The sequence below is a fragment of the Nerophis lumbriciformis genome, linkage group LG07 (genome assembly GCF_033978685.3).
Source record: "Nerophis lumbriciformis linkage group LG07, RoL_Nlum_v2.1, whole genome shotgun sequence".
Lineage (NCBI taxonomy): Eukaryota > Metazoa > Chordata > Actinopteri > Syngnathiformes > Syngnathidae > Nerophis > Nerophis lumbriciformis.
The window spans coordinates 49,547,881-49,567,223 of record NC_084554.2 but is presented as its reverse complement, the minus strand read 5'-3'; the positions used below and the strand labels follow the sequence as shown (position 1 = coordinate 49,567,223).

Sequence of the window (19,343 nt, the reverse complement as noted above, 5' to 3'; positions counted from 1 at the left end):
GAGTGAAACACCTTATTGTACTCCTTTAATCACATCTTCCTTTACTCCTGTGTCTTTGGGCCCCTTGCATGTACAAATACAGACCACAACACGAGCAACCTGTGACAGCTGCTCTCAAATACTTAACAGTTTTTTCTTTCTGTCACAGACTGGTCATCCTGTCCTACTCACTGAAGAAACGTCTGCCCAGTGGTGATCCAGGTTCCCTACTGGGCCTTGTCCGACAAAGCAGCCGCTGCGTCCTGCTCTCTCTGGAGGTCCTCCCTCAATTTAGCCTTCTGCTTCAAGTTCTGTTCCGACAGGGACTCGTGTCTGGCGACAGCCTGCAATTGCGCAGCAAAATGATGCATTCCGTTGTGAAAACACACACAAAGCTCTTACCCGTTTGCTCGTGACGACCATCAACACACATCCACCTATCGTTGCCGCTATCATCGCGTAGCAGACTTTTATTCGGAATTTGTTTCTGGCAGCATCCAGCGTTTCAAACCTGTGTACACACGTGTGTTTGATTAGACGTGCTGGTCTTGTCTCGAGATCGACTGATTACCGGCTGGGCCGATATTTGGCATCGGCCTCTTTTTATCGTTACAACCGAAATACATTAGCAGATACAATATATACACATACAGTCGCGATCAAAAGTTTACATACATTTGTAAAGAACATAATGTCATGGCTGTCTTGAGTTTCCAATCATTTCTACAACTCTTATTTTTTTGTGATAGAGTGATTGGAGCACATACTTGTTGGTCACAAAAAACATTAACAGCTCTGCTCGCACGTTCACCTGCGCCCTGTCAGACCTGCTACAGGCGCCCTGGACGAGGTGCCCGGGTGCTAACACGCTGCGACACGTAGGCCAGGAGGTGTTGGCGTACATTCCGCCGATCGTCCTCAGTGATGAAAAAAAACCATGAGGTGCGTTCCCAAGTCAGCCTCCCGTGACCTGGACTGAGGGCGGGTCCAGGCTCCCGCCTGAACGCTCCCGGTCCTTTTCCCCCCGACTGACTGCACGGTTCCCCAAGATTTCTTCCTGCGGTCGCTCTATTATGGAGTCACGTGATTAAATATGCAACCTGACTCTCCCCTGGCAGGGCTAAGTTGACTAATTCAACTTGAATATGGGATTTCAGTAGCGAAGGCTGGAACTGAAATTCTAAGGTTGGCATGACGACAGTTGTAATGCGACAAGTACCGAGTAATATGACTGGGAGACGTCAAAATTGGCGAAAAAAATCTTACGTGCTAACACTTAACATGTGTCACATACCCAGGTGCAGTGGTGGTCAAAAGTTTACAAGCACTTGTAAAGAACATCATGTCATGGCTGTCTTGAGTTTTCAATCATTTCTACAACTCTTATTTTTTGTGATAGAGTGATTGGAGCACATACATGTTTGTCACAAAAAACATTCATGAAGTTTGGGTCTTTTATGAATTTATTATGGGTCTACTGAAAATGTGCTGGGTCAAAAGTATACATACAGCAATGTTAATATTTGCTTACATGTCCCTGGGCAAGTTTACCTGCAATAAGGCACTTTTGGTAGCCATCCACAAGCTTCTGCTTGAATTTGGTGCAGTTCAGCTAAATTTGTTGGTTTTCTGACGTGGACTTATTTCTTCAGCATTGTCCACACGTTTAAGTCAGGACTTTGGGAAGGCCGTTCTAGAATCTTAATTCTAGCCTGATTTAGCCATTCCTTTACCACTTTTGAAGTGTGTTTGGGGTCATTGTCCTGTTGGAACACCCAACTGCGCCCAAGACCCAACCTTTGAGCTGATGATTTTAGCTTGTCCTGAAGAATTTGGAGGTAATCCTGGACATATTTGTGCTCCAATCACTCTATCACAAAAAAAGCAAGAGTTGTAGAAATTATTGGAAACTCAAGACAGCCATGACATGATGTTCTTTACAAGTGTATGTAAACTTTTGACCACTACTGTATGAGAATGTGAGTGTGAATGTTGTCTGTCTATCTGTGTTGGCCCTGTGATGAGGTGGCGACTTGTCCAGGGTGTACCCCGCCTTCCGCCCGAATGCAGCTGAGATAGGCTCCAGCGACCCAAAAAAGGGACAAGCGGTAGAAAATGGATGGATCTATGATAGCATTATTTAGCATTCTGCTGAACTTTCAAAACTTACAGAGTTTTTCTTGCCGGCACATCCAGTTTTTGTCCTTCTTTCCCAGTGTTTAACCGGCTCCATTTTTCCCCCCCGCTACTACAAAAAAAGATATCTCTGCCAAAAATGCACACTTTGTCTAAATATCTTGACAAATATGAGATGATTATACAAGTAAAGAAGGTGAAGCAGCAGCTCACACATTCTCATACTTTCTGTAACATCTAGGAAGAAATGTCACCCATCTTGAAAAATGTCTCGACTATAATCTACGTGAAGGAGTCCACAATTGTTTTTATTTAAATGTCGACAATATTTAATGAGGAAACTTTATTAAACCTATGAAGTGTTATAAAATGGAGTAGATAAGTTATCGGGATGTAGATAAATGCCATATTTTGACCTATATTCCCAGGAGATGTTCCATATTTTAAAATAAAATGTTTGACGCTACTCAGACACGCATAATAAAGGTGTTTTTTGATGATAAACTAAACATCAAACATGTCACTACTGGTCCCACTTTTCCTAAAAAATAATATTAAAAAAACAACTTAAAGCCTTGTCCAGATGTTTACTGACATATAATAAAGTTAAAGTACGTACCAATGATTGTCACACACACACTAGGTGTGGCGAAATTATTCTCTGCATTTGACCCATCACCCCCTGGGAGGTGAGGGGAGCAGTGGGCAGCAGCGGTGGCCGCGCCCGAGAATAATTTTTGGTGATTTAACCCCCAATTTCAACCCTTAATGCTGAGTGCCATTATAGTCTTTGGTATGACTCGGCCGGGGTTTGAACTCACAACCTACCGATCTCAGGGCGGACACTCTAACCAGTAGGCCACTGAGTAGGTGTAATATTCATCTTTAAATAACTTTTACTGCAAATGAATATCTGTTATCGACCTCCTAGATCACTAATAAGCGGTATCGTCCCTTAAAAACATATAGCTGTATGTCTCGTCACAGCAGCCGAGCTACTCTACTTTATCTTCTCAGGACCCCGCACCAATTACCTCCACTCTCAAGTTAATGAGCTCCTTTCCTGTGATGCACATTCATCGCGGTGTAAACAGGAAGGGCGGACTTACGCCACAAACTCTGGTATGTCCTCTGCTCGCTTGTAGCGTCCCGACCACATCAGAATCCTCCTGTCCATGGGCGAGGGCTTGTAGCCTGGGATCTTGAAACCCAGATGAGGAGATGCTGCGCGAGATGACACGTTACACAAAGAACACGACAGGCGAGTCCAAAACAAAACACTGCAAGGCTCTTCACACACAGTTGGGAAGCTGACAAGAAACATGTGCGATAAGATTTAATTTACACTGTCCTGTGTGCGCGACTTAACGAGACCCACTCTACCTTTTACTGGAGCTGCAGGCGGAGAGTCTGCTTTGACTTCTTGTGGTTTGTTGCTCATCCCTCTGTGCATCCATGTTCCTGTGACACGTCGGCACTGCTCACCTGTGCACACCACATCGTCAAATGTTATTTATAACCAACCCAGACAAATAAAATGGCTGCGACTTCCCACATGTTCAGGAGAGAACACACAGAAGCTAATATAAATAATAACAGAAGAAATTAACAAATTAAAAAGATGGTTTGACAAAAACAGACTCTTTGAATCTCAGTAAAACTAAAATAATGCTATTTGGCAACAGTAGAAGAGAAGTCAAACACAAATACAAATAGAAATTGAAAGAGTAAATGAAACCAAATTTCTAGGTATAATGATTGATGATAACTTAAACTGGAAATCTCATGTAAAAAATATACAACATAAAGTAGCAAGAAACACGACAATAATGAATAAAGCAAAACATGTTCTAGACCAGGGGTGCTCACACTTTTTCTGAAGGCGAGCTACTTTTCAATTGATCAGGTCGTGGGGATCTACCTCATTCATATATCTCCCACTTCCAAAGACATGCACCTGGGGATAGGTTGATTGGCAACACTAAATTGGCCCTAGTGTGTGAATGTGAGTGTGAATGTTGTCTGTCTATCTGTGTTGGCCCTGCGATGAGGTGGCGACTTGTCCAGGGTGTACCCCACCTTCCGCCCGATTGTAGCTGAGATAGGCTCCAGCGCCCCCCGCGACCCCAAAAAGGGAATAAGCGGTAGAAAATGGATGGATGGATGGATGTTTTTGTTAATAAGTTAAAGGTGTTTAATGATAATGCAAGCATGTTTAACACATATAGTTAATATTGTTAATAAATTAAAGGTGTTTAATGATAATGCAATCATGTTTAACACATACCGGTAGTTAATATTGTTAATAAATTAAAAATGTTTAATGATAATACAAGAATGTTTAATACATATAGTTAATATTGTTAATAAATTAAAGGTGTTTAATGATAATACAAGTATGTTTAATACATATAGTTAATATTGTTAACAAGTTAAAGGTGTTTAAAGATAATGCAAGCATGTTTAATACATATAGTTAATATTGTTAACAAGTTAAAGGTGTTTAAAGATAATGCAAGCATGTTTAATACATATAGTTAATATTATTAATAAGTTAAAGGTGTTTAAAGATAATACAAGCATGTTTAACACATATAGTTAATATTGTTAACAAGTTAAAGCTGTTTAATGATAATACAAGCATGTTTAACACATATAGTTAATATTGTTAAGTTAAAGGTGTTTAAAGATAATGCAAGCATGTTTAACACATATAGTTAATATTGTTAACAAGTTAAGGTGTTTAAAGATAATACAGGCATGTTTAACACATATAGATTCCTTTATTTCATGAAGACAAGAATATAAGTTGGTGTATTACCTGATTCTGATGACTTTTGCATTGATTAGAATCAGACAGTAGTGCTAAAAACGTCCGCATTTTCGAATGGAGGAGAAAAAAAGTCCTCCTTTCTGTCCAATACCACATGAAAGTGGTTGGTTTTTGGCATCTTATTTGTCCAGCTTCCATACTCCTTTGTATACACTTTACAAGAAATACATTGTCGGCAAACTCCGTAGCTTGCTAGCTTGTGCACGGCAGCTTTCTGAGACTCGTTTTGTTAGCGCAACTGTGCAACTGTGCAGTCGGTCTTTGGAGTTTTGACGACAGGTACGGCGCCAGAGTCTGTTGAATTAAAGTGTTTCTCGCCTTCCAGTCGGTAATTTTAATGAGCTGGCAGCAGCCAGCGTCATCTCAGAAGACCCTCGGGTGCCGTGAATGTCAATCAAGTGACGTCATAGTGAAGCTTTATGATCGCTCATTTTTAGGACTATTTTTTTAATGCCTGGCTGGTGATCGACTGACACACCCTCCGAGATCAACCGGTAGCTCGCGATCGACGTAATGAGCACCCCTGTTCTAGACCAAAAATCACTCCATATTTTCAGATATGGTAACACTATCGAGCAGTAGTGTTACCATATCTGAGTTATTGTGTATAAATATGGGGAAATAACTACAAAAGTACACTTCATTTTTTTTTGTTTTTTTGTCCTGTCTAGTTTCTCAGGCAAATCATATTGTTGAGGAAGATGCCCATATCGGCTGTACAATTTTACTTTACAAAAGAGAAGTGTGTGAAACTTCTCTTGTTGCCTTATTTGTATTTGACTTTATTCAAAGGATTTATATTATTTGGGAGGAGGGCACTTCATTAATTAACAGTGTTACTAAAAAGATCAGTTAGAATAATACATAATGTTGGATATAGAGAACATCCAAACCCTTTATTCATTGAATCAAAAATACTGAAATTCCACGACATAGTGAATTTGAAAACAGCTAGAATTATACACAAAGCAAACTATAATCCGCTACCCAAAAATATACAACAATTCTTCTCAACAAAAGAGAAATATAATCTTAGAGAAAAATTTAATTTAAAACATTTGTACGCACGTACAACACTTAAGACCTTCACTAGTGTTTGCTTTAGTACTATTATCTTGTGTTTATCATATAGCGTTGTTTTTTTTTGTTTGCCACCATGTTTCATCATTCCATGTATATACTGTCCTATGGACCCCCTGTCAAAAGCTTCTTCTAGCTTATTTGGGGGACCCTTTCACTTACCAACATCTTTAAATGATATTCACTACTATTGTAATTGTTCTATGGTATTGTGAATAAACTTGAAACTAAACTATATCAGTAAGTAGAATTAAATGATGGAATGGATTAAGCAAAGAAATCAAACAGTGTACTAATATGATCCACTTCAAGAAACTCTTCAAACTTAAAAGTGTTTACAGAGTACAAAGAAGAAGAACCATGATAAACATTCTGAACTTACCTCATCCATCCATTCATTTTGAAGATAATCTTACTCATCTCACCATATGAAATATAACTCACTTAACCAATTATTTATTTATTTTTATTACTTATGAAATATATTGTGAATAAATTGAAAACAGGAAGTGAACAAAAGTTTGAGCAACTGTTATGTAAAAGAAAAGGGGTAGGTTTGAATAAGCTCTGCTTCTTCCTACTCCTTTTCGAACATGTTGAATAGAGACACTGGAAATTGTGATGTATCATGTTGTATGCATGCATGTTCCAAATAAACTCAAACATGGGAATTAATGCATCATTAAGGTTAGTGAACTAGGCACCGAATTTGGTCAAAAATGTTGATATAATGCAACATGTTTATAGAAATACTCTTTAGAAAACAAATAAAACTCGACTAAGTTGCTTTGAAGGTTAAAGTATGTGTAATAAATATATGCTCAGTTTTATATATTCAGACAAATATTCCAATCATAAAAAACTTGTCAGAACATCCATCCATCCATTTTCTACCGCTTGTCCCTTTTTGGGGTCGCTGGAGCCTATCTCAGCTGCATTCAGGCGGAAGGCGGGGTACACCCTGGACAAGTCGCCACCTCATCGCAGGGCCAACAACATACTTGCCAACCTTGAGACCTCCGATTTCGGGAGGCGGGGGGCGTGGTCAGGGGTGGGCGGGGCGTGATTGGGGGCGTGGTTAAGAGTCGAGAAGTATATTGACAGCTAGAATTCACCAAGTCAAGTATTTCATACATAAATATATATATATATATATATATATATATATATATATATATATATATCCTGAAAATATGCAAACAAAACTGTGTTTAGTTAATTGATACTTCAAACTTGCATAAATAAATCTTAAGGAATATAACATAACTTGGCTTCTGAGAGCTTCAAAATGTAATGAATAAAATGCTAAAGTTGTTGATAAACAAGCAATTATTTTAATAATTAAATATGGTCATTTTAAATGAATTATTATGATCATTTAAAATTAATTATTTCAAATATGTTTATTTTAATGTATAATTCTATGGCTGGATGTAATAAGGAGTCAGAAAAAATACAATTAATTTTGATGTTTTTAGCAAAATATAGTAAAAATGTATTTAGTTTTTTTTTTGTAATTAATAAATATATTTATTTTTAGGTGAGATAAACATAATAATACAATTTATCTCTAGTCTGGATGATTTAGTTCTTGTCACCCTGTTGTCCTCCCGTCATAAAAAAAAAGGCTGTCCTCACTCAGGTCCGCATGAAGCTGGAGGGGGCGTGGCCTCCAGCTCCGGCTGAAAATCGGGAGATTTTCGGGAGAATATTTGTCCCGGGAGGTTTTCGGGTGATGCGCTGAATTTCGGGATTCTCCCGGAAAATTCGGGAGAGTTGGCAAGTATGCAAGTCGCTACCTCATCGCAGGGCCAACACAGATAGACAGACAACATTCACACTCACATTCACATACTAGGGCCAATTTAGTGTTGCCAATCAACCTATCCCCAGGTGCATGTCTTTGGAGGTGGGAGGAAGCCGGAGAACATGAAAACAACAAACGTCGTACTTATGAGTACGTATGTAATTTTATTCAGGCATTCAACATGGGCTACGATGAATAATGATAGGGGTCCTAATTGAAATGAATTAACATTCATTTCCTAGGGAAATAACTTTCATTTCACAATACAGTTTTTTAAGTGACAATAGCTGCACCATGAATTGATTAACGTGGACAAGTTGAAAAACTTATTGGGGTGTTACCATTTAGTGGTCAATTGTACGGAATATGTACTGTACTGAGCAATCTACTAATAAAAGTCTCAATCAATCAAAACGGTAACAGTTTGAATCCATTTTTTTTTACTTTTCTGATGTATTGTTTAACGTTCGTAAAACAAATGGAAACCACAAATGACGTTTAAACGTGGACGAGGAAGTTGTGAACACATTTGTTAAACACGAAGACAACATCGAAGAAGAAAAAAAACATCAAAAGCTTTCAATTCATACTAACCCAAGATGTTTCCGAAGCAAAGTCGGGATCTTATAAAATTCATGTCGTTTTTCTTCGTTGAAATGTGCGAAAGAAGATTTTTGGGTGGACGTGCTGACAAACACGGTCAGCTGTTGAAAGTCAGTTAGCCTAGCCTAGCATTGCCTAACAGTGACGTCACACGAGCCGAGGTCGTTCTCATTAGGTCCCTTATCATTATTCATAGTAGCCCATGTTATATGCCTAAATAAAATTACATCGTTTAGAATACATCTTTGTTAGTTATTAGCATTATCTTGTTTTCCGGTGTAAAAAATAACAACATATACCGGTGTAATTTTTGTCCTCTAAAATATAGTGGTTGGCAGTGTAGTGATATATTTACTGGCCGAAAGGCACTCCGTTGAACCGCCTCCTGAGAGGACCGCGCGACCCACGATGGCGGCGCCCGCAGGAACATTAAACTGTGAGGACTTTGCCATGTTTCAGGTAATTTGATTATTTGTCATTATTCTCTGCTTTGTTCACCTGTGTGCTCTTGACAATGTTAGGAGGCCGCGTCAGTTTTTTTTAACACCGACTACGTGAAGGCTTCAGTGGTGTGTAGCATGCAGGGTTTCACAACATGTCAACTAGGTCAATAGTGGAGATAAAGCACAATATATGTTGTTTTATGCTCGAATTGTAGGACTTTCACAACAACATGTCAATAATAGTGGAGATAAAGCACAATATATGTTGTTTTTTCTCTAATACATGTCAATAATAGTGGAGATAAAGCACAATATATGTTGTTTTGTTCTCTAATTGTACAAACCCCGTTTCCATATGAGTTGGGAAATTGTCCATCCATCCATCCATCTTCTTCCGCTTATCCGAGGTCGGGTCGTGGGGGCAGCAGCCTAAGCAGGGAAGCCCAGACTTCCCTCTCCCCAGCCACTTCGTCCAGCTCCTCCCGGGGGATCCCGAGGCGTTCCCAGGCCAGCCGGGAGAGATAGTCTTCCCAGCGTGTCCTGGGTCTTCCCCGTGGCCTCCTACCGGTCGGACGTGCCCTAAACACCTTCCTAGGGAGGCGTTCGGGTGGCATCCTGACCAGATGCCCGAACCACCTCATCTGGCTCCTCTCGATGTGGAGGAGCAGCGGCTTTACTTTGAGCTCCCCCCGGATGGCAGAGCTTCTCACCCTATCTCTAAGGGAGAGCCCCGCCACCCGGCGGAGGAAACTCATTTCGGCCGCTTGTACTCGTGATCTTGTCCTTTCGGTCATGACCCAAAGCTCATGACCATAGGTGAGGATGGGAACGTAGATCGACCGGTAAATTGAGAGCTTTGCCTTCCGGCTCAGCTCCTTCTTCACCACAACGGATCGATACAGCGTCCGCATTACTGAAGACGCCGCACCGATCCGCCTGTCGATCTCACGATCCACTCTTCCCTCACTCGTGAACAAGACTCCGAGGTACTTGAACTCCTCCACTTGGGGCAAGATCTCCTCCCCAACCCGGAGATGGCACTCCACCCTTTTCCGGGCGAGAACCATGGACTCGGACTTGGAGGTGCTGATTCTCATCCCAGTCGCTTCACACTCGGCTGCGAACCGATCCAGTGAGAGCTGAAGATCCTGGCCAGATGAAGCCATCAGGACCACATCATCTGCAAAAAGCAGAGACCTAATCCTGCAGCCACCAAACCAGATCCCCTCAACGCCTTGACTGCGCCTAGAATTCTGTCCATAAAAGTTATGAACAGAATGGGTGACAAAGGGCAGCCTTGGTGGAGTCCAACCCTCACTGGAAACGTGTCCGACTTACTGCCGGCAATGCGGACCAAGCTCTGACACTGATCATACAGGGAGCGGACTGCCACAATAAGACAGTCCGTTACCCCATACTCTCTGAGCACTCCCCACAGGACTTCCCGGGGTACACGGTCGAATGCCTTCTCCAAGTCCACAAAGCACATGTAGACTGGTTGGGCAAACTCCCATGCACCCTCAAGGACCCTGCCGAGAGTATAGAGCTGGTCCACAGTTCCACGACCAGGACGAAAACCACACTGTTCCTCCTGAATCCGAGGTTCGACTATCCGGCGTAGCCTCCTCTCCAGTACACCTGAATAGACCTTACCGGGAAGGCTGAGGAGTGTGATCCCACGATAGTTGGAACACACCCTCCGGTTCCCCTTCTTAAAGAGAGGAACCACCACCCCGGTCTGCCAATCCAGAGGTACCGCCCCCGATGTCCACGCGATGTTGCAGAGTTTTGTTCAAACTCATAAACTTTTTTTTTTTTTTTTTGCAAATAATAATTAACTTAGAATTTCATGGCTGCAACACGTGCCAAAGTAGTTGGGAAAGGGCATGTTCACCACTGTGTTACATCACCTTTTCTTTTAACAACACTCAATAAACGATTGGGACCTGAGGAAACTTAATTGTTGAAGCTTTGAAAGTGGAATTTTTCCCCATTCTTGTTTTATGTAGAGCTTCAGTCGTTCAACAGTCCAGGGTCTCCGCTGTCATATTTTACGCTTCATAATGCGCCACACATTTTTGATGGGAGACAGGTCTGGACTGCAGGCGGTCCAGTAAAGTACCCGCACTCTTTTTTTTTTTACAAAGCCACGCTGTTGTAACACGTGCTGAATGTGGCTTGGCATCGTCTTGCTGAAATAAGCAGGGGCGTCCATGAAAAAGACGGCGCTTAGATGGCAGCATATGTTGTTCCAAAACCTGTATGTACCTTTCAGCATTAATGGTGCCTTCACAGATGTGTAAGTTACCCATGCCTTGGCCACTAATGCACCCCCATACCATCACAGGTCCTGGCTTTTGAACTTTGCGTCGATAACAGTCTGGATGGTTCGCTTCCCCTTTGGTCCGGATGACACGATGTCGAATATTTCCAAAAACAATTTTAAATGTGGACTCGTCAGACCACAGAACACTTTTCCACTTTGTATCAGTCCATCTTAGATGATCTCGGGCCCAGAGAAGCCGGCGGCGTTTCTGGATGTTGTTGATAAATGGCTTTGGCTTTGCATAGTAGAGCTTTAACTTGCACTTACAGATGTAGCGACCAACTGTATTTAGTGACAGTGGTTTTCTGAAGTGTTCCTGAGCCCATGTGGTGATATCCTTTAGAGATTGATGTCGGTTTTTGATACAGTGCCGTCTGAGGGATCGAAGGTCACGGTCATTCAATGTTGGTTTCCGGCCATGCCGCTTACGTGGAGTGATTTCTCCAGATTCTCTGAACCTTTTGATGATATTATGCACCGTAGATGTTGAAATCCCTAAATTTCTTGCAATTGCACTTTGAGAAACGTTGTTCTTAAACTGTTTGACTATTTGCTCACGCAGTTGTGAACAAAGGGGTGTACCTCGCCCCATCCTTTCTTGTGAAAGACTGAGCATTTTTTGGGAAGCTGTTTTTATACCCAATCATGGCACCCACCTGTTCCCAATTAGCCTGCTCACCTGTGGGATGTTCCAAATAAGTGTTTGATGAGCATTCCTCAACTTTATCAGTATTTATTGCCACCTTTCCCAACTTCTTTGTCAGGTGTTGCTGGCATCAAATTCTAAAGTTAATGGTTATTTGCAAAAAAAAAAAAAATATCAGTTTGAACATCAAATATGTTGTCTTTGTAGCATATTCAACTGAATATGGGTGGAAAATGATTTGCAAATCATTGTATTCCGTTTATATTTACATCTAACACAATTTCCCAACTCATATGGAACTGGGGTTTGTAATAGTGCAGCACGGTGGAACAGGGGTTAGTGCATGTGCCTCACAATACGAAGGTCCTGAGTTCAATCCCGGGCTCGGGATCTTTCTGTGTGGAGTTTGCATGTTCTCCCCGTGACTGTGTGGGTTCCCTCCGGGTACTCCGGCTTCCTCCCACCTCCAAAAACATGCACCTGGGGATAGGTTGATTGGCAACACTAAATGGTCCCTACTGTGTGAATGTTGTCTGTCTATCTGTGTTGGCCCTGTGCTGAGGTGGCGACTTGTCCAGGGTGTACCCCGAATGCAGCTGAGATAGGCTCCAGCACCCCCCGCAACCCCGAAGGGAATAAGCGGTAGAAAATGGATGGATGGATGTATTTATACATTTTTGTTTCATCTGACATCACATGGACAAAGATAAGACCTTCTGGGGGAAACTTCTGTGGTCAGATTAGGGATGTCCCGATCCGATATTTGGATCGGATCGGCTGCCGATATTTGCCAAAAATTGCGTATCGGCAAGGCATGGGAAAATGCCGATCCAGATCCAGTTTAAAAAAAACTCCGGTCCGTGTTTTCCAACGCACCTATTTAAATAATACATTCCACTTTTCTGCTGCTCCCTAATTTCCATTCCGCATTTTCCAGCCCACCTTCAACACAGCCACAATTCTCACGCAGTTGCTTTTAGCTGCTGGCATTACACGACAGGCTCTTCTCACTGTTTTCTGTGTCTCCCTCTCACAGACAGCGAGCGCACCTTCTTACACACGTCACATACTGTCACGACATACGTCACATACTGTCACGTCATACGTCACATACTGTCACGTCATACGTCATATACGTATACGTCCTCTCCCAGTAGAGAGCAAGGTAGCGGCATGGCTAACGTTAGCTGTGATGCTAGCGCAGCCGCTAAGGTGCGCGCCTGCTCAAGCGTCCTCTGCGCACGGCAAATCTATGCCACGCACAAAATCAAATAAAAAAATAAGCGCATAACAATTTTCGACACACGGACACGACAGAGACAACAGTTTTCGTCATCATTGTCAAATATTGTGACGTCCGTCGAGACGCTTATCTCCATTCGGTGCCACACGTCCAGACTCCACACCATCAAAATGGCAAAAATTTCCACATCAACACCGTATGAAAAAATTAGTGATTTTTTTTAGTTGTGATTTCCTTCTCTGCATGAAAGTTTAAAAGTAGCATATATTAATGCAGTATGAAGAAGAATGTTTTAATGTAGACATGCAAGCCTTGAAAGAACATTTTGAAAATCAAGACTACATTTCCTGCAAATGGGTGCATTTCTACCCTATATATTAACATTAGATTTATTCTCATATCAAACTCTTTTGGCTGTCTTTTTGACACTTACATCCGGCGCCCCCCTCCACACCCTGGATTATAAATAATGTAAATAATTCAATGTGATTATCTTGTGTGATGACTGTATTATGATGATAGTATATATCTGTATCATGAATCAATTTAAGTGGACCCCGACTTAAACAAGTTGAAAAACTTATTCGGGTGTTACCATTTAGTGGTCAATTGTACGGAATATGTACTTCACTGTGCAACCTACTAATAAAAGAATCAATCAAAACACATAGAATCATCATACTGCTGTGATTATATGCATCAAGTGTTCGTTCAAGGCTAAGGCAAAATATCGAGATATATATTGTGTATCCCAATATGGCCTTAAAATATCGCAATATTAAAAAAAGGCCATATCGCCCAGCCCTAGTTCAATGATGCCATTTCTGTTTGTCATGTATAATTTTGTCTATTTTGTGTTTATCCTTGAATAAACAGGTCAGTTTCTTGTTACCAACCATTGTGTATTATTCAAACTCCCCTAATTCAGCTGGCTAGTTGTTATCAAGAGTACTAAAACCCTTTTCAACATGATTCTGACAACTAAGTAGGCTAAATAACTTTAAACTTTAATACATGCTCGGATAGGCCAGTATCGGTCGGTATCGGTATCGGTCAGTATCGGTATCGGATCGGAAATGCAAAAACAATATCGGTATCGGATCGGAAATGCAAAAACAATATCGGTATCGGATCGGAAGTGCAAAAACCTGGATCGGGACATCCCTCGGTCAGATGATACAAAAATTGAGCTGTTTGGCCACAATACCCAGCAATATGTTTGGAGGAGAAAAGGTGAGGCCTTGAATCCCAGGAACACCATTCCTACTGTCAAGCATGGTGGTGGTAGTATTATGCTCTGGGCCTGTTTTGCTGCCAATGGAACTGCTGCTTTACAGAGAGTAAATGGGACAATGAAAAAGGAGGATTAGCTCCAAATTCTTCAGGACAAGCTAAAATCATCAGCCCGCAGGTTGGGTCTTGGGCGCAGTTGGGTGTTCCAACAGGACAATGACCCCAAACACATGTCAAAAGTGATAAAGGAATGGCTAAATCAGGCTAAAATGAAGGTTTTAGAATGGCCTTCCCAAAGTCCCGACTTAAACATGTGGACAATGCTGAAGAAACAAGTCCATTTCAGAAAACCAACAAATTTAGTTGAACTGCACTAATTTTGTCAAGAGGAGTGGTCAAAAATTCAAGCAGAAGCTTGTGGATGGCTACCAAAAGCGCCTTATTGCAGGTAAACTTGCCAAGGGACATGTAAGCAAATATGAACATTGCTGTATGTATACTTTTGACCCAGCACATTTTCAGTAGAGCCATAATAAATTCATAAAAGAAGCAAACTTCATGAATGTTTTTGTGAGCAACAAGTATGTGCTCCAAGCACTCTATCACAAAAAAATAAGAGTTGTAGAAAGTATTGTAAAGTCAAGACAGCCATGACATGATGTTCTTTACAAGTGTACGAACACTTCTGAGCATGTTGGCCAATGAAGGTTGTTGATGTTCCCAGGAGGTGCTGAAGGCGATGCGCACCATCGACGACCGTATCGTCCACTCCCTCAACACCAGCGTGCCCACGGTCTCCTTCTCGGACAAAGTGGACGCCACACAGACGTGCAAGCAGCTCTACCAATCGGTGAGTGTCGACGGCCGACTTCCTGTGGCGGTGGCGAGGACTGAGAGAATGTTTGTTGCCAGATGATGGAGGCTCACCTGAGGCGGGACAAAGCCATCAAGGTGTGCATCAGCCAAGCCTCAGAGCTGGTGGCACACCTGAGAGAAGCCAGGAGCAAAGATGGCGACAACTTGGCTCTCATCAAGCAGCTGAGAAAAGAACAGACCAAAGTATTTCATCTCCAACACCAGAACATTCTAGAACATTGTCAGTGGAGGTCCATGTTTCATCTTCTTCATCTTCTCATCCTGCAGTTGAAGCTCATGCAGTCAGAGCTCAATGTTGAAGAAGTTGTCAACGATAGAAGCCTGAAGGTCACTACTTTTACTCTATTACTGTAATACTCTTCCTCACTACTTTTACTCTATTACTGTAATACTCTTCCTCACACTACTTTTACTCTATTACTGTAATACTCTTCCTCACTTCTATTACTGTAATACTCTTCCTCACTTCTATTACTGTAATACTCTTCCTCACTACTTTTACTCTATTACTGTAATACTCTTCCTCACTTCTATTACTGTAATACTCTTCCTCACACTACTTTTACTCTATTACTGTAATACTCTTCCTCACACTACTTTTACTGTAATACTCTTCCTCACACTAATTTTAATCTATTACTGTAATACTCTTCCTCACACTACTTTTACTCTATTACTGTAATACTCTTCCTCACTTCTATTACTGTAATACTCTTCCTCACACTACTTTTACTCTATTACTGTAATACTCTTCCTCACACTACTTTTACTGTAATACTCTTCCTCACACTACTTTTACTCTATTACTGTAATACTCTTCCTCACTTCTATTACTGTAATACTCTTCCTCACTTCTATTACTGTAATACTCTTCCTCACTACTTTTACTCTATTACTGTAATACTCTTCCTCACTTCTATTACTGTAATACTCTTCCTCACACTACTTTTACTCTATTACTGTAATACTCTTCCTCACACTACTTTTACTGTAATACTCTTCCTCACACTAATTTTAATCTATTACTGTAATACTCTTCCTCACACTACTTTTACTCTATTACTGTAATACTCTTCCTCACTTCTATTACTGTAATACTCTTCCTCACACTACTTTTACTCTATTACTGTAATACTCTTCCTCACACTACTTTTACTGTAATACTCTTCCTCACACTACTTTTACTCTATTACTGTAATACTCTTCCTCACACTACTTTTACTCTATTACTGTAATACTCTTCCTCACACTACCTTTACTCTATTACTTTAATACTCTTCCTCACACTACTTTTACTCTATTACTATAATACTTTTCCTCACACTACTTTTACTCTATTACTGTAATACTCTTCCTCACACTACTTTTACTGTAATACTCTTCCTCACACTACTTTTACTCTATTACTATAATACTTTTCCTCACACTACTTTTACTCTATTACTGTAATACTCTTCCTCACACTACTTTTACTGTAATACTCTTCCTCACACTACTTTTAATCTATTACTGTAATACTCTTCCTCACACTACTTTTACTCTATTACTTTAATACTCTTCCTCACACTACTTTTACTCTATTACTTTAATACTCTTCCTCACACTACTTTTACTCTATTACTGTAATACTCTTCCTCACACTACTTTTACTGTAATACTCTTCCTCACACTACTTTTACTCTATTACTGTAATACTCTTCCTCACACTACTTTTACTGTAATACTCTTCCTCACACTACTTTTACTCTATTACTGTAATACTCTTCCTCACACTACTTTTACTGTAATACTCTTCCTCACACTACTTTTACTCTATTACTGTAATACTCTTCCCTACACTACTTTTACTCTATTACTGTAATACTCTTCCTCACACTACTTTTACTGTAATACTCTTCCTCACACTACTTTTACTCTATTACTATAATACTTTTCCTCACACTACTTTTACTCTATTACTGTAATACTCTTCCTCACACTACTTTTACTGTAATACTCTTCCTCACACTACTTTTAATCTATTACTGTAATACTCTTCCTCACACTACTTTTACTCTATTACTTTAATACTCTTCCTCACACTACTTTTACTCTATTACTTTAATACTCTTCCTCACACTACTTTTACTCTATTACTGTAATACTCTTCCTCACACTACTTTTACTGTAATACTCTTCCTCACACTACTTTTACTCTATTACTGTAATACTCTTCCTCACACTACTTTTACTGTAATACTCTTCCTCACACTACTTTTACTCTATTACTGTAATACTCTTCCTCACACTACTTTTACTGTAATACTCTTCCTCACACTACTTTTAATCTATTACTGTAATACTCTTCCTCACACTACTTTTACTCTATTACTTTAATACTCTTCCTCACACTACTTTTACTCTATTACTTTAATACTCTTCCTCACACTACTTTTACTCTATTACTGTAATACTCTTCCTCACACTACTTTTACTGTAATACTCTTCCTCACACTACTTTTACTCTATTACTGTAATACTCTTCCTCACACTACTTTTACTGTAATACTCTTCCTCACACTACTTTTACTCTATTACTGTAATACTCTTCCTCACACTACTTTTACTGTAATACTCTTCCTCACACTACTTTTACTCTATTACTGTAATACTCTTCCCTACACTACTTTTACTCTATTACTGTAATACTCTTCCTCACACTACTTTTACTGTAATACTCTTCCTCACACTAATTTTAATCTATTACTGTAATACTCTTCCTCACACTACTTTTACTCTATTACTGTAATACTCTTCCTCACACTACTTTTACTCTATTACTTTAATACTCTTCCTCACTACTTTTACTCTATTACTGTAATACTCTTCCTCACACTATTTTTACTCTATTGCTGTAATACTCTTCCTCACTACTTTTACTCTATTACTGTAATACTCTTCCTCACACTACTTTTACTCTATTACCGGTACTGTAATACTCTTCCTCACACTACTTTTAATCTATTACTGTAATACTCTTCCCCACACTACTTTTACTCTATTACTAATGGTGACACTACTTTTAATATGTTACTTTATTACTAATGATAACACTACTTTTACTCTGTTACTTCATTACTAATTGTGACTCTACTTTTACGTTATTACTAATGGTGACATTACTTTTAATCTATTACTTTATTACTAATGGTGACATTACTTTTACTTTATTACTAATGCTGACACTACTTTTGCGTTATTACTTTATTACTAATGGTGACACTATTTTAACTGTATTACTTTATTACTAATGGTGACACTACTTTTACTTTATTACTTTATTACTAATGGTGACACTATTTTAACTCAATTACTTTATTACTAATGGTGACACTACTTTTACTTTATTACTTTATTACTAATGGTGACACTATTTTAACTCAATTACTTTATTACTAATGGTGACACTACTTTTACTCTAATACTTTATGACAAATGGTGACACTATTTTAACTCTAATACTTTATTACTAATGGTGACACTACTTTACTCTATTACTTTATTACTAATGGTCACACTACTTTTACTCTAATACTTTATGACTAATGGTGACACTTTGACTCTGTAACTTTATGACTAATGGTGACACCGCTTGTACTCTATTACTTGATGACTCCTCCCACTGTCAGGTGTTCAATGAAAGGTGCAGGATCCACTACACGCCTCCGAAGGTGAAGTGACTGCGGACCAAAGACTCCACGGACCCTGAAACTGTGACCTGCCGCCGCCATCTTGGCTCCAGACTGCTGGGACCTTCCTGTTCCTGCCGCGTCTCGCTCGTGTCCTCTTGTGGTTTTTGTGCTGTGAAAACATTCTTCCATGTGCTTCTTTCATCACAGAAATATGTTTTTTAAAGCCATATAATGAAATGTTTTCAAAAGAAGCCTCGCTGTGTTTTTTTTGTGGTGGTGAGAAAATCAAAATGTAGTTGGTGAAGTGCGCCACTAGAGGGCAGTCAAACACTGCAAGTCTACAGAGACTGTGACCGAAGTCGGTAGCAGACATGGCGCCCGTGACCAATCATTTAGAATAAGTCGGTAGCAGACATGGCCCCCGTGACCAATCATTTAGAATAAGTCGGTAGCAGACATGGCGCCCG

At 40.1% G+C, this 19,343-nt stretch overlaps 2 protein-coding genes across 2 annotated transcripts; one reads left to right on the top strand and one right to left on the bottom strand.

Moving 5' to 3' along the window:
• Positions 1-8: 8 nt before the first annotated feature.
• fam162a (family with sequence similarity 162 member A) lies at positions 9-8,602 on the bottom strand. Its single transcript, XM_061964929.1, has 5 exons — positions 8,430-8,602; positions 3,499-3,600; positions 3,225-3,339; positions 382-490; positions 9-323 (listed from the first exon to the last, which is right to left on the bottom strand). Exons 1-5 carry the CDS (start codon positions 8,470-8,472, stop codon positions 207-209), a joined length of 486 nt encoding a protein of 161 aa, XP_061820913.1. The 5' UTR covers positions 8,473-8,602; the 3' UTR covers positions 9-206.
• A 76-nt stretch (positions 8,603-8,678) lies between these two features.
• On the top strand, positions 8,679-19,127 carry mix23 (mitochondrial matrix import factor 23). Its single transcript, XM_061964928.2, has 5 exons — positions 8,679-8,897; positions 15,054-15,179; positions 15,242-15,388; positions 15,473-15,532; positions 18,874-19,127. The coding sequence occupies exons 1-5, from the start codon at positions 8,847-8,849 to the stop codon at positions 18,922-18,924; spliced, it is 435 nt and encodes a 144-aa protein (XP_061820912.2). The 5' UTR covers positions 8,679-8,846; the 3' UTR covers positions 18,925-19,127.
• Positions 19,128-19,343: the final 216 nt, after the last annotated feature.

Coding starts and splice junctions, on each gene's coding strand:
- fam162a (XM_061964929.1), bottom strand. CDS start 8,472: ATGAATTTTATAAGATCCCGACTTTGCTTCGGAAACATCTTGG. Junction 3,601..8,429: donor TTGCTTCGGAAACATCTTGG/GTTAGTATGAAT, acceptor TGGTGTGCACAG/GTGAGCAGTGCCGACGTGTC. Junction 324..381: donor TGGTCGTCACGAGCAAACGG/GTAAGAGCTTTG, acceptor GCGCAATTGCAG/GCTGTCGCCAGACACGAGTC.
- mix23 (XM_061964928.2), top strand. CDS start 8,847: ATGGCGGCGCCCGCAGGAACATTAAACTGTGAGGACTTTGCCATGTTT. Junction 8,898..15,053: donor AGGACTTTGCCATGTTTCAG/GTAATTTGATTA, acceptor TGATGTTCCCAG/GAGGTGCTGAAGGCGATGCG. Junction 15,180..15,241: donor GCAAGCAGCTCTACCAATCG/GTGAGTGTCGAC, acceptor GTTTGTTGCCAG/ATGATGGAGGCTCACCTGAG.